This window comes from Pistacia vera, unplaced genomic scaffold (genome assembly GCF_008641045.1).
Source record: "Pistacia vera cultivar Batoury unplaced genomic scaffold, PisVer_v2 Contig192, whole genome shotgun sequence".
Classification (NCBI taxonomy): domain Eukaryota; kingdom Viridiplantae; phylum Streptophyta; class Magnoliopsida; order Sapindales; family Anacardiaceae; genus Pistacia; species Pistacia vera.
The window spans coordinates 169208-185504 of NW_022195993.1; the positions used below are offsets into that span (position 1 = coordinate 169208).

The 16297-nt window shown below is 36.2% G+C and overlaps 3 protein-coding genes across 3 annotated transcripts; all 3 read right to left on the reverse strand.

The window, feature by feature from the left end:
• Positions 1-8567: 8567 nt before the first annotated feature.
• On the reverse strand, positions 8568-9146 carry LOC116127504 (E3 ubiquitin-protein ligase Praja-1-like). The gene has a single exon (XM_031413167.1). It carries the CDS (start codon positions 9144-9146, stop codon positions 8568-8570), a length of 579 nt encoding a protein of 192 aa, XP_031269027.1.
• A 2378-nt stretch (positions 9147-11524) lies between these two features.
• On the reverse strand, positions 11525-12112 carry LOC116127506 (RING-H2 finger protein ATL7-like). The gene has a single exon (XM_031413168.1). The coding sequence runs from the start codon at positions 12110-12112 to the stop codon at positions 11525-11527; it is 588 nt and encodes a 195-aa protein (XP_031269028.1).
• A 1617-nt stretch (positions 12113-13729) lies between these two features.
• LOC116127507 (pentatricopeptide repeat-containing protein At4g38010-like) lies at positions 13730-16297 on the reverse strand. Its single transcript, XM_031413169.1, has 2 exons — positions 14720-16297; positions 13730-14356 (listed from the first exon to the last, which is right to left on the reverse strand). Exons 1-2 carry the CDS (start codon positions 16295-16297, stop codon positions 13730-13732), a joined length of 2205 nt encoding a protein of 734 aa, XP_031269029.1.

The window sequence follows — 16297 nt, forward strand, 5'->3', positions numbered from 1 at the left end:
AATAAGCATTAATTGTTGTGGCAGGTTATATGCATATATAGAGAAACAATGTGATAATTGGAGTAGGATTAGTAGTATAAATCCAGACGCAGTTAGGGAAAGGAGAAGAGTTTTATGGAGATTGAAGTTTCTAATTTCATGAATGTCCTTGGCGGAATAGGAAATTAGTGTCTTTAATCTTTTGTAATAACTTGTGTTAAAACAGGACTCTTTCTTCAAGTCTTTGTTAATTGCGTAAGTCTGTCTACAGTTTGATGAGCTTTACACTAATTGGAAGTTCAATTATTGTTAAATTCTACCAGAAAATCAAAATCTAGAATTGAGGTAGAATATTACTTTGTTCATAATAAACAAAAAATATGTGAACAAGACATTCGTGCAGCTTCTAATAAACCAAATAGAGACTCGCATTTGAACATGAATTTGTTTATTCTTTAACTATCTTCAACTCTCCAATTGATGACTTGCTTGCCGGCACTGTGTTTGGGTGGTCATCATCTTCAGGAACGTTTGGCCATTCATCGACAAATTTTCCAATGCAGACTCGCTTATGTAACACCTTATTATTTGAATAGATATTATTGTTATTTGTCATCTCTCGGGCACATGTTAATATTTTATCTACCATGAAAGGTTCGTAGGAATATTCATGGCGGAAAGCATACCTTCTATTGTTGTTGTATGGCAAGTGTCGCCATCACTACTGGAAACTTTGTTTGCTCCGATGCAATTCCCCACGCCAAAGTACGGTGTTGGAATTAAGATATTACGTTGACGCCATCCCTCATTGGTGTTTAACAGAATTCTACCCACGTATAAGGTACCGTTGGTGTATTGCGTTTTCCCCGACGCCCCTGTATTGGCGTCGGGAATGCTACCTCGACTCAATTCCAGCCAAGGGTGTCCCAACGCGAGTTAGTTGGTGCCAGCTACTTTGAAATATCCCAACGTCTCTTGCAAGAACGGACTAATAGGGTCAGCTACCCAATCATACTTCATAATTAAATACCGTTACTGTATAAGACCCGATACAAACGCAGGTTTTCACGCGGGAGAAATACATTCCCAACGCAGGATTTGTCTTTGCCAATGCTATCTCTATGCAGGGATATACATTTTTCTAGTGATGCAGATCACGTTCCACCTCGAGTTTTCTTTGGATTAAGATTTTTTTGAAGTCTCCAAATTCAAGTTCACTCCACTCCATTGAATCAGCCAATGGAGGAAGTGTTAAATAGTAATCAATAGCAACAGAGAATAAATAATTTAAAAATATGAATAAAAAATAATAAAAATAATATTATATATATTTAAAAGGAGGATAATTTAGTAATCTACATAATATACCCACTCATTTATCTCAACCAAATATTATTATAACATACCCACCAATTTATTCCAACCAACCAAAAACATTCTCTAAAGATTCTTGATAATCTATCTTTCCAAATACAACATTCCCCCGTAAACAATATTCCCTGAACAAATGCACCCTTAAGAAAATGGTTTGGTTAGTTGGAATGAATGGTGGGTATATATATTAATATATTTGGTTGAGAAATAAATTGGTGGATATGTTATTTAAATTACTAAATTACCCTCATTTTAAATATTAATATAATATTATTTATTATTAATTTTTGAATAATTTTTTTAACCCCCAACATTTCAGATTTAGCTAAAACACTCCAGCTTATAAAACTTTAATTTGTAACAAAATCACCCCCACCCACCCCAAGCCACTAGTCGCCAGCCACCACCGCGGGCCATCGTCTTTCGTCGCCGGAAGTTGCTGAAAATCGCTAAAAATCGTCGAGAGTGCCGACATGGCTGTTTCTGACCATATGATGGCTAAAAATGATCAGATGACCGTAGATCTAGTCGGAAATGACTAGATCTATTTGGTCATTTCCGGCTAGATCTATTCTGATCATGGAGGTTTGCTCCATTCCTTAAGTCTGGGTTCAAACTCTTAGAACCACCGACCAAAATAATTATGACTTACTTAGTCATTTGGGTTTGCAGGGTGTTTATAACCCGATGATTATTGAGATGCATGCATGCTAGCTCGGAAACTCCGATTACCAAAAAAAAAACACTAACCCATCTTTGGATAAATAATGAAAGCCTCAAAAAATAATCAATGATTAAAGATATTAGTTATTTACTTCAATGTAGTATACCATATATATAGTATATAAAGAAAGAAGTTCTACAAGAATCAAATAGTAAATAGGATGTGCAAAATCATTAACTAGCTAATTAAATACATAATGAAAGCATGCATCTTCTTCAAGCAGTTGAATTAAATCCTAACGTTACTCAGCCGAAACCTACATAATGGGCAAATTGCCTTCGTTTAGCCAATTACCAATGCAATCACTATGAAAAACATGTGAACAAGCATGCGGTGCCAGAGATCCAAACACAACTTCTCCAAACAAATTACACTATAGATGGTTCTTTTGATGCTTCAATTTAACTATCTCCAAAACTGATGGATTGTCACCCCATAACCCTAGGAAATTTCTACTGGTGTATCAACAAAAACCCCATGTTAATATCCAAACTTGTGTAAAGATTATCGTCTGTCATTTCTTAACATAAATCAATATTCGTCCACTAGAGATGCTTTAACAGGTGGACATGGTAGAAAGCATAGCTTCAATGGTAGATTTGATGCATCATTATTTATTAATCGATCTCTTTCCACCTCGAACATTCTACGACTCTGAAGGGTGTGCACACTGTCAGTTCATCAAAACCAGGAGGACAAATTTATGCCAGAGAAAAATCTTAAAGGAGAAATCATTTTGAGGTTTTCGCAATGGATCACGGGAAATTATGCAAAAATCTTTGTAGAGGTTTGACATCTTGTAAAAATTAAGTTAAACGGAAGTTTAACTGAAAACAATGGTGGAAATTAAGAACTGAAAGTCGAACAGTGGAAGAAGAGAGTAGATTGATTTCTTGAAGAAGTGAGAAAGATAGAAGTACGTGTAATAATAGCATTAATGGTTGTGGCAGGTTATGCATATATAGAGAAAACATGTGATAATTGGAATAGGATTAGTAGTATAAATCCTGACGAGTTAGGGAGAGAGAAAGAGAGAGTTTGAAGCTAAGGAGAAGAGTGTTATGGCGATTGAAGTTCCTAATTTCATGAATGTCCTTGGCGGAATAGGAAATTAGTGTCTTTATCTTTTGTAATGACTCGTCTTAAAACAGGACTCTTTCTTCAAGTCTTTGTTAAATTAATAAATTTGTCTACAGTTTGATGAGCTTTACACCAATGGAGGTTTTTTTTTTTCTTCTTTATCTGGTTCAATGATAGTTAAACTCAGAAGATCAAAATCTAGACTGCTTGGACATGAATTACTTGCTTCAGGCACCTGTTTGGGTGGTCATCATCTTCAGGACGTTCGGCAATCCATCGACAAATTTTGTAATGCAGACTCGCATATGCAACACCTTATTATTTGAATAGATATTGTTATTTGTCATCTCTCGAGCACCGTTAATATTTATTCTACCATGAATGGTTTCGTAGGAATATCATGCGGAAAACATACCTTTATTGTTGTTTGTGGCAAGTGTCGCCATCAATAATGGAAACTTTGTTTGCTCCATGCAATTCCCCACGCCAAGTGCGAGTTGGAAATAAGATATTACGTTGACGCCATCCCTCATTGGTGTTTAATAGAATTCTCCCACGATAAGGTAGCTGGTGTATTGCGTTTTCCACCCACACCCCTGTATTGGCTCGTGAAAGCTACCTCGACTCAATTCCAGCCCAGGGTGTCCAACGCGAGTTGGTTGGCACCAGCTACTTTGAAATATCAACGTCTCTTGCAAGACGAGATACAGACACGAGGTTTTGGGCAGGAGAAATACATTCCGACACAGGCTTTGTCTTTGCCAACGTGTCTCTGTGCAGAGACATACATGTTCTAGTGATGCAGATCACGTTCTACGTCGAGTTTTCTCCGATCAAGATTTTTTTTAAGTCTCCAAATTTTCAAGTTCACTCCACTCCATTGAATCAGCCAATGGAGGAAGTGTTAAATAGTAATTAATGGCACAGAGAAGATGATGCAAGTTCGAGATTCATCATTAGGGTTTACAATGTTGATCGGCCATGCCTCACAATAAGAGAGAAAGAGAACAAAGAGATGACTTCAATGTAAGATAATATAATAAAATAATTCTCCTCTTTATCACCACCACATTAATTAGAAAGCTTATCATTTTTATCCTAGCATCTTGTACCTTGCTGACACATAAATAACCACATCATTAACAGGCAAAGTTAATTAGACTCTAACTTCGTATGATATATATTATTATGATAATACTTTCGTTCAAAAATAGTTAATTCATCTCAAATCTACGTAACGGACAAACTCATTCTTATTTAACTAATACTTATGCGACCACTATGAAAAACATGTGAACAAGGCATATGTTCACATTTTTTTTTTTTTTTTTTTTTAATTTCTGCGAACTTGGCCCCCCGTAAAAGAACGGACCGGACCGGACCGGGTATGAATAAAAAAGAACAAGCCCAAATTGGTGGACCTATACCCTATATTTTATTGGTGAGTAGGGGTTACTTACTTAAAAAAAGTATAGGACGTTGAATTTATCATCGAAAGGCATGATTTTAAATTTTTAATATTATAATAGAATTTATGTGGTTGTGACATATGCCATCATAGTATAATAAAAATGGTGTAAAAGAGTTGTGTAAATGCAATATTACTCATACCACAATAGTGTAATGTTCTTTTCTTAACAAACCTTTTTATAATTTTTTTTTAAAGGAATTGGTCAATTAATTCATCAATTTTTAATACAATATGAAGATAATCTGAAAAATTCAAGTTTGTCATCGTTCGAAGAACAAACACTAACCCATCTAACTAAAGGGTTAGTTTGACGGTCAAGGAGGGTTTGTTTCTGGCGTCGAAAACACACCCCATTACCACAAAAACTCTCCCCTCAGCCTCCTGACCAAAACTCATCTCACCCCACCCTTATTTGCCTCGCCAATCAACAGCAATAGTAGGTTGATGCCGCTGATTTATTTCTGTGATTTTCGGTCAGTTCACTCACCGAAAATCAACTCTGTCATCACCTTTCAACTTACTAGCCCTTCCTTTTCAAAAGCCCCAACATTCCACCACCCATTGGTTGCCGATCATCGTTCTAATTTTTAAGGTTTGAGATAAATAGTAAAATTGATAACCTAACCCGATGAAGTCTCCAAGTCTCGGTTCAACCGGCCAGGTTTTAAAACCATGATTTAAAGATCAAACACCAACCCACCTCTCAAATGATCTGATAACCTCAAAAATAAATCTTCTTAGGAATTCGTAACATCATTAGAAACACTTATATGAATATGGTGACTATAGATAATAGTTTTATTTATTATATTAAGCTGATAATAATTCTGCTTTTATTAGTTTTGTTAATACTCTTCGGGGGGTTTGGATCGGGGGTATATAAGATAACAGAGGTAATCTTATATGCTCCAGTGTTTGGTTTACAAGTAATAAAATATTATGAGAATCTTTTATTGTAAATAGAAATAGTGTTTAATGTTGGTAATATTGGGGGTAATCCAATACCCCACCTCCCGCGCGGGATTAAAACATTACTGGGTAATCTTATTTTTTTTACATATTTCGCCCTTAATTAAATACCATTTCAGACACAATTGTCTTCAAATGTCTACCAAATAACAATTACCCAACCCCCCTACATTTGAGAAATTAGCTAAAACACCACAGCCACAAAAAAATTTAAAAGTTAACAAAATACCCCCAACCACCCAAAGATCATCGCCGGTCGTTAATCACCACCGCCGTTTTCCAACATCAGTTACGTAATGGTGCACAATTGGTGGGATCTGACTGGTAATGCCCCGATAAGGCCTTATGCGGCCATGATCACAGATTCATGGCCAAAAACAACAAGATCTAGCGTTTATATGGCTGTTTCACAGCCAAAGATGTGGTTGTGAAACGGTACGGCCAAAGATCTAGTCTTTTCACAGCTAGATCTATGGTCATGAAACGACCACATCTTTGTCCATGAAATGGCCATAGATCTGGCCGTGAAACCCAGAAATGGCTTTACTAATGCATGGCTAGCCATATACAACCAGTCATGCACCATTTCGTCTACTGTTAGTAGCGGCCAACGGTGGTAGTTGGTTGCCGGCAGTGGCTTGGGGTTGGTGGGGGTGATTTTACTATAAATTAAAGTTTTATATGGCTGGGGTATTTTAGCAAAATTTCAAATATAGGGGGTTAAAAGAAATGATTCAAAAAATAGTAGTAAAAAATACTATTATATTAATATTTAAAAAGGAGGGCAATTTAGTAATCTATATAACATACCTACCCATTTATCCTCCCAACCAAACATATTACTCACCAATTTATTCAAAGCAACTAAACACATTTTCTAAACAATCCTAGTAATCTTCAAGGTGATCTATCTTTCCGTTAATATAATATCCTCCTATAATAAAAACATTATATGATCCAAACGCCCCCTTATAAATAAAACAGTATACCAAACTCACAGACCTACCAGTTCAACAACTAGTAATGATGTAGAATAATAATAAGGGTGTGTTTGGTTCAAGGAATGTTGGATTACTGGGAATATTATATTAATAGAAAGTTATTACCTTGAAGATTACTGGGAATCTTTAGGTTGCATTTGGTTCAAGGTGATATAAGATTAATCCTGTAATCTTTGTTTAATTTTCAAGATTCCCTCGTTTGGTTGTCAAGTAATAAAATATTACGTGATCTTTTATTACAAATAATGTTTGCTGTTAGTAGTATTGGGGGTAATCAAATTACCTCCCCAAGGGGTGTTAATATAAGATTACAGAATTAATCTTAATTTTGACCTCATATGTCTACCAAATAACAATTACCCAGACCCCTTACATTTGAAAATATAGCTAAAACACCCCAGCCAAAAAAAATTTTAAAAGTTAACAAAATACCTCCAACCACCCAAGACCACCGCCAGCCACTAGCCACAACCGTTGGCCACTGGTGAAAGTCGTCATATCGGGGCAAGACTGACGAGATCTTGCCGGTCGTGTGTTGGTAAGGATATTTTCGACCATGGATTTATGATCCATGGTTGGAAACGACCGGATCTAACCATTTCACGGCCACATCTTCTGCCGTGAAACGGCCAGATCTAGCCATTTTTTACTATGGATCAAAGATCTTACCGGAGCATGAATAGCCAGATTCGATCAGTCGTGCGCTATTACGACGACTGCCAGCAATGGTGGTTGGCTGCCAGCAATGGTAGTTGGCTGCCAGCAGTGGCTTGGGGTGGGTGGGGGTGATTTTGCTATAAATTAAAGTTTTATATAGCTGAGGTGTTTTAGAAAAATTTCAAATATAGGGGGTTAAAATAAATAATTTAAAAATAATAGAATAAAAAAATAATAAAAATAATATTATATTATTATTTAAAAAGGAGGATAATTTAGTAATCTACATAATATACCCACTCATTTATTCTCCCAACCAAATATATTATTATAACATACCCACCAATTTATTCCAACCAACCAAAAACATTTCTCTAAAGATTCTTTGATAATCTATCTTTCCAATAATACAACATTCCCCCGTAATACAATATTCCCTGAACCAAATGCACCCTTAAGAAAATGCGTTTGGTTAGTTGGAATGAATTGGTGGGTATATTATATTAATATATTTGGTTGAGAGAAATAAATTGGTGGATATGTTATTTAAATTACTAAATTACCCTCATTTTAAAATATTAATATAATATTATTTTTATTATTAATTTTTGAATAATTTTTTTAACCCCCAACATTTCAGATTTAGCTAAAACACTCCAGCTTATATAAAACTTTAATTTGTAACAAAATCACCCCCACCCACCCCAAGCCACTACCAGTCGCCAGCCACCACCGCGGGCCATCGTCTTTCGTCGCCGGAAGTTGCTGAAAATCGCTAAAAATCGTCGAGAGTTGCCGACATGGCTGTTTCTGACCATATTGATGGCTAAAAATGATCAGATGACCGTAGATCTAGTCGGAAATGACTAGATCTATTTTGGTCATTTCCGGCTAGATCTATTCTGATCATGGAGGTTTGCTCCATTCCTTAAGTTCTTGGGTTCAAACTCTTAGAACCACCGACCAAAATAATATTATGACTTACTTAGTCATTTGGGTTTGCAGGGTGTTTATAACCCGATGATTAATTGAGATGCATGCAATGCTAGCTCGGACACTCCGATTACCAAAAAGAAAAAACACTAACCCATCTCTTGGATAAATAATGAAAGCCTCAAAAAATAATCAATTGATTAAAGATATTAGTTATTTACTTCAATGTAGTAATACCATATATATAGATATATAAAGAAAGAAGTTCTACAAGAATCAAATAGTAAAATAGGATGTGCAAAAATCATTCTAACTAGCTAATTAAATACATAATGAAAGATCATGCATCTTCTTCAAGCAGTTGAATTAAATCCTAACGTTACTTCAGCCGAAACCTACATAATGGGCAAACTTGCCTCTCGTTTAGCCAATTACCAATGCAATCACTATGAAAAACATGTGAACAAGGCATGCGCGTGCCCAGAGATCCAAACACAACTTCTTCCAAACAAATTACACATATAGATGGTTCTTTTGATGCTTCAACTTTAACTATCTCCAAAACTGATGGATCTGTCACCCCATAATCCCTAGGAAGTATTTCTACTGGTGTATCAACAAAAAACCCCATGTTAATATCCAAACTTGTGTAAAGATTATCGTCTGTCATTTCTTTAACATAAATCAATATTTCGTCCACTAGAGATGCTTTAACAGGGATGGACATGGTAGAAAGCATAGCTTCAATGGTAGATTTCGATGCATCATTATTTATTAATCGATCTCTTTCCACCTCGAACATTCTACGACTCTGAAGGGTGTGCACACTGTCATGTTCATCAAAACCAGGAGGAACAAATTTATGCCAGAGAAAAATCTTAAAGGAGAAATCATTTTGAGGTTTTCGCAATGGATCACCGGGGAATATTATGCAAAAATCTTTGTAGAGGTTTGACATCTTGTAAAAATTAAGTTAAACGGAAGTTTAACTGAAAACAATGGTGGAAATTAAGAACTGAAAGTCGAACAGTGGAAGAAGAGAGTAGATTGATTTCTTGAAGAAGTGAGAAAGATAGAAGTACGTGGTAATAATAGCATTAATGGTTGTGGCAGGTTATGCATATATAGAGAAACAATGTGATAATTGGAATAGGATTAGTAGTATAAATCCTGACGTAGTTAGGGAGAGAGAAAGAGAGAGTTTGAAGCTAAAGGAGAAGAGTGTTATGGCGATTGAAGTTCCTAATTTCATGAATGTCCTTGGCGGAATAGGAAATTAGTGTCTTTATCTTTTGTAATGACTCGTCTTAAAACAGGACTCTTTCTTCAAGTCTTTGTTAAATTAATAAATTTGTCTACAGTTTGATGAGCTTTACACCAATTGGAGGTTTTTTTTTCTTCTTTTATCTGGTTCAATGATAGTTAAACTCTACTAGAACATCAAAATCTAGACTTGCTTGGACATGAATTTACTTGCTTGCAGGCACCGTGTTTGGGTGGTCATCATCTTCAGGAACGTTCGGCAATCCATCGACAAATTTTGTAATGCAGACTCGCATATGCAACACCTTATTATTTGAATAGATATTGTTATTTGTCATCTCTCGAGCACATGTTAATATTTTATATCTACCATGACTGGTTTCGTAGGAATATTCATGGCGGAAAACATACCTTTTATTGTTGTTGTATGGCAAGTGTCGCCATCAATAATGGAAACTTTGTTTGCTCCAATGCAATTCCCCACGCCAAAGTGCGACGTTGGAATTAAGATATTACGTTGACGCCATCCCTCATTGGTGTTTAATAGAATTCTCCCCACGTATAAGGTACCGCTGGTGTATTGCGTTTTCCCACCCACACCCCTGTATTGGCTCTGTGAAAGCTACCTCGACTCAATTCCAGCCCAGGGTGTCCCAACGCGAGTTGGTTGGCACCAGCTACTTTGAAATATCCCAACGTCTCTTGCAAGACGAGATACAGACGCAGGTTTTGGCGCAGGAGAAATACATTCCCGACACAGGCTTTGTCTTTGCCAACGTTGTCTCTGTGCAGAGACATACATGTTCTAGTGATGCAGATCACGTTCTACGTCGAGTTTTCTCTCGATCAAGATTTTTTTTTAAGTCTCCAAATTTTCAAGTTCACTCCACTCCATTGAATCAGCCAATGGAGGAAGTGTTAAATAGTAATTAATGGCAACAGAGAAGATGATGCAAGTTCGAGATTCATCATTAGGGTTTACAATGTTGATCGGCCATGCCTCACAATAAGAGAGAAAGAGAACAAAGAGATGACTTCAATGTAATAGATAATATAATAAAATAATTCTCCTCTTTATCACCACCACATTAATTAGAAAGCTTATCATTTTTATCCTAGCATCTTGTACCTTGCTGACACATAAATAACCACATCATTTAACAGGCAAAGTTAATTAGAATCTTAACTTCGTATGTATAGTATTATTATTATGATAATACTTCTCGTTCAAAATATAGTTAATTCATCTCAAATCTACGTAACGGACAAACTTCATTCTTATTTAACTAATTACTTATGCGACCACTATGAAAAACATGTGAACAAGGCATATGTTTCACATTTTTTTTTTTTTTTTTTTTTTAATTTCTGCGAACTTGGCCCACCCGTAAAAGAACGGACCGGACCGGACCGGGTATGAATAAAAAAGAAACAAGCCCAAATTGGTGGACCTATACCCTATATTTTATTGGTGAGTAGGGGTTACCTTACTTAAAAGAAGTATAGGACGTTGAATTCTATCATCGAAAGGCATGATTTTAAATTTTTAATATTATAATAGAATTTATGTGGTTGTGACATATGCCACATCATAGTATAATAAAAATGGTGTAAAAGAGTTGTGTAAATGCAATATTACTCATACCACAATAGTGTAATGTTCTTTTCTTCAACAAACCTTTTTATAATTTTTTTTTAAAAAGGAATTGGTCAATTAATTCATCAATTTGTTTTAATACAATATGAAGATAATCTGAAAAATTCAAGTTTGTCATCGTTCGAAGAACAAACACTAACCCATCTAACTTAAAGGGTTAGTTTGACGGTCAAGGAGGTTTGTTCTCTTTCTTAAGTTTTTGGGTTCAAACCTTGGAGTCACTTACCACAATAAAATTGTGGTTTACCTGATCATTTGAGCTTGTATAATGTTCATTAGATTAGCAGTTGTTTAATTAATTTCTACAAGAATCTAATAGTAAAATAGGATGCGGAAAAATCATTCTAACTAGCTAATTAAATACATAATGAAAGATCGATCCTGCATCTTCTTCAAGCAGTTAAATTAAACTAAAATCAGTTCAGCTGAAACCTACATAATGGACAAACTTCCCTCTGGTTTAGCCAATTGCCAATGCAATCACTATGAAAAACATGTGAACAAGGCATGCGCGTGGCCACAGATCCAAACACAACTTCTTCCAAACAAATTACACATATAGATGGTTCTTTTGATGCTTCAACTTTAACTATCTCCAAAATTGATGAATCTGTCACCCCATAATCCCTAGGAAATATTTCTACTGGTGTATCAACAGACAACCCTATGTTAATATCCAAACTTGTGTAAAAATTATCGTCTGTCATTTCTTTAATATAAATCAATATTTCGTCCACTAGAGATGCTTTAACAGGGATGGACATGGTAGAAAGCATAGCTTTGATGGTAGACTTGGATGCATCATTATTTATTAATCGATCTCGTTCCACCTCGAATTTTCTCCGACTCTGAAAGATGTACTGTATGTCATGTTCATCGAAACCAGGAGGTACACACTTACGCCAGAGAAAAATCTTAAAGGAGAAGTTTGTGCTATGAAACTGAGGTTTTCGCAATGGATCACCCGAGAACATTTCGCAAAAATCTTTGCAGAGGTTTGACATCTTGTAAAAATTAAGTTAAGCGGAAGTTTAACTGAAAACAATGGTGGAAATTAAGAACTGAAAGTGGAACGGTGGAAGAAGTGAGAAAGATAGAAGTAGTAATAAGCATTAATTGTTGTGGCAGGTTATATGCATATATAGAGAAACAATGTGATAATTGGAGTAGGATTAGTAGTATAAATCCAGACGCAGTTAGGGAAAGGAGAAGAGTTTTATGGAGATTGAAGTTTCTAATTTCATGAATGTCCTTGGCGGAATAGGAAATTAGTGTCTTTAATCTTTTGTAATGACTTGTGTTAAAACAGGACTCTTTCTTCAAGTCTTTTTTAATTGCGTAAGTCTGTCTACAGTTTGATGAGCTTTACACTAATTGGAGGTTCAATTATTGTTAAACTCTACTAGAAAATCAAAATCTAGAATTGAGGTAGAATATTACTTTGCTCATAATAAACAAAAAAATATGTGAACAAGGCATTCGTGCAGCTTCTAATAAACCAAATACAGACTCGCATTTGGACATGAATTTGTTTATTCTTTAACTTTAACCATCTTCAACTCTCCAATTGATAACTTGCTTGCAGGCACTGTGTTTGGGTGGTCATCATCTTCAGGAACGTTTGGCAATTCATCGACAAAATTTTCTAATGCAGACTCGCTTATGTAACACCTTATTATTTGAATAGATATTGTTATTTGTCATCTCTCGGGCACATGTTAATATGTTATCTACCATGAAAGGTTCGTAGGAATATTCATGGCGGAAAGCATACCTTCTATTGTTGTTGAATGGCAAGTGTCGCCATCACTACTGGAAACTTTGTTTGCTCCGATGCAATTCCCCAAGCCAAAGTACGGTGTTGGAATTAAGATATTACTTTGACGCCATCCCTCATTGGTGTTTAACAGAATTCTCCCCACGTATAAGGTACTGTTGGTGTATTGCGTTTTCCTTGACGCCCCTGTATTGGCGCCGGGAATGCTACATCGACTCAATTCCAGCCCAGGGTGTCCCAACGGGAGTTGGTTGGCGCCAGCGACTTTGAAATATCCCAACGTCTCTTACAAGAACGGACTAATAGGGTCAGATACCCAATCATACTTCCCAATTAAATACCGTTACTGTATAAGACCCGATACAAACGCAGGTTTTGACGCGGGAGAAATACATTCCCAACGCAGGATTTGTCTTTGCGAACGCTATCTCTATGCAGGGACATACATTTTTCTAGTGATGCAGATCACGTTCCACCTCGAGTTTTCTTTGGATTAAGATTTTTTTTAAAGTCTCCAAATTCAAGTTCACTCCACTCCATTGAATCAGCCAATGGAGGAAGTGTTAAATAGTAATCAATGGCAACAGAGAACATGATGCAAGTTTGTGATTCATCATCAGGGTTTACAATGTTGATTGGCCATGCCTCACAATAAGAGAAAGAGAATAAAGAGAGTGATAATATAATAAAATAATATGCTTGTGTCAACAACACATCCTATAGTTAATGTGTTGGTGACACAAAAACAACCATATCATTTAACATACAAAGTTAGAATCCCAACTTCATATGTATAATATTATTGTTATTATTGTTTCGATAATACTTTTCGTTCAAAATAGAGTTAGATCATCTCAAACCTACATAACGGACAAACTTCATTCTTGCTTAACCAATGACCAATGCAACCACTATGAAAAACATGTGAACAAGGCATACGTGTGGCCAGAGATCCAAACACAACTTCTTCCAAACAAATTGCGCATGTAGGTGCTTCATTTGATGCTTCAACTTTAACTATCTCCAAAATGGATGATGAATTTTGCTTCAAATCAGTCACCCCATAATCCCTAGGAACTTCTGCTGGTTTATCAACAATAATCCCGATGTGAACATGCATACTTGGAATTTTGTATCTTGCGTAAATATTATTTTTTGTCATTTCTTTAACATAACTCAATATTTCCTTTACTAGGGATGCCTTTACAGGGATGGACATGGTAGAAAGCATAGCTTCTATGGTAGATTTGGATGTATCATTGTTATATATAAATCGATCTTGTTCCACCTCGAATGTTCTGTGACTATGAAGGATGTTTACTACTTCAATTTCTTCTAAATAAAGAGGTTTGAATTTGTGCCATAGGAGAATCTTAATGGAGAACTTTGCGCTAGTTCTTGTGTCATCTTCAGGTTTTGGCAATGGTTCACCCGGGAATACTTCGCAAAAATCTTTGTAGAGGTTTGACATCTGTGAAAACTTAAGTGGAAACAGCTAGACAAATTCAGTATAATGAATATAATTTGATTAGTGGAATTAATATTTGTAGAAGAGTTTTCTGTTTTCCTCTTCGGTTAACGATTCCCTATCTAAAACATAATTTGTTTATAGTTTTACGACTTAGTTTATAACTTCTACCTCAGATTTCAGCTAAAACAACTTCTCCAACCAGCGAACACAAATATTCTCACTCTGTTTATAACTTGAATAGGAATTGTTCTAACAAGTTCTACCCCAAATTTCAGCAAAAATAATTTTTCCAACATCCTAACCCCAATAATGCGGGCTAAATGACCAAAAATATAACATTATAATCTACATACATTGATTTACCTCGATAGAACTACGACCAGGATTTCGGTTAATTAATCCCCTAAATTTCATTTGGTCCCTAACTTCAGCAGCAGCAGCCCACTTGGAGACTGTGGCATATAAATTTGATATAAGTAGGTAGTCCTCGCTCCTCTTTGGACACAGCTGATACAAATAGTTCATAATTCGACTAGCAGTATCAATATCCCCTTGATTTTGACATGCCCTCAGCAAAATTCGCAGCATAATTGGATCTGGTTCAACTGGCATATTAACTACGAACTTGAAAGCCTCATTGATCAAGCCAGCTCTACATAAAAGATCCACCATGCACGTATAGTGCTCCTGCCATGGTTCCAAATGATAATCTTTTATCATTGAATCAAAGCATTTTCGTCCCTCATCAACCAACCCTGCATAGCTGCATGCAGATAAGATGCTCAGGAAGACAATACCATCTGGTTGAAACCCTTCCCTTAGCATTTGGGAGAACCGAACCAAAGCCAAAATTCCTTGCCCGTGCACTGCTAGTCCATGTATAATACTAGTCCAAGAGACCAGAGTTTTCTCCGGAATCCCATCAAAAATTTGACAAGCTTTCTCGATATTACCACATTTGGCATGCATATTAATAAGTGCATTTGCTATAGAAAGACTCCCTTTTGCAAACCCACTCTTCTCAACATACTGGTCAATCCACTCTCCAAGCTCGAAACTGCCCAATTTTGAGCAAATTGAAACAACACTTAACATGGTGATCTCATCTGGTTTTACACCTTTAGACTCCATTTGTTTGAACAAATCCAATGCCTCATTCGGAAAATTGTTATCACAATAACCATTGATCATAGAAGTCCATGAAACCACACTCCTTACTGGCATCAATTTAAAAATCCGAAGAGCGTATGGCAAATTCCCACATTTTGAATACATGCCAATCAAAGCATTGTACACAAAAACATCTAAATTAACAAAGTTCCTGACCGCAAAACAATGAACAACTTTACCCTCCCTTAACGCTTTCAAAGAAGAGAAAGCAGAAAGCATGCTTACAGCAGTCGATTCATTGGGTCTCAAACCATTGTACACCATGGCACGTAATAATTCAAGCACCTTAAAATGAGAACTATGTTGCGCATAAACAGCAATAAGTGAATTCCATGTAACCATGTCTCTGTAAGGCATTTCGTCGAATAATTGGTCCATATCACTAAGCTCACCAAACGACGCATACACCTTTAGCAAAGCGGTTTGAATTATAATCTCGGATTCAAAACCCAGTTTGCAAATTTGAACATGAATCTGCTCTCCAAGAGTCAATGATATTAACCCACACGCTTTGGTAACAAACATGAGGGTGTAAGTGTCAACTTGCAAGGCTTTTTTTCTCATACAAGAGTAAACCAAAAACGCATTTTTAGGTTTATTTTCCTCCAAATAACCTCTAATGATGGTGTTCCAAGTGTAAGAATCGAGGCCCCTGACTCGCTCAGCAATTGAACGAGCAGTAGAAGTAGCGCCGAAGACGGTACTTACGGCAAATGCTGCAACAAGTTTGCTTGCTGCAGGCGGATATTGTATCAAGCCCGTGGCTATCAT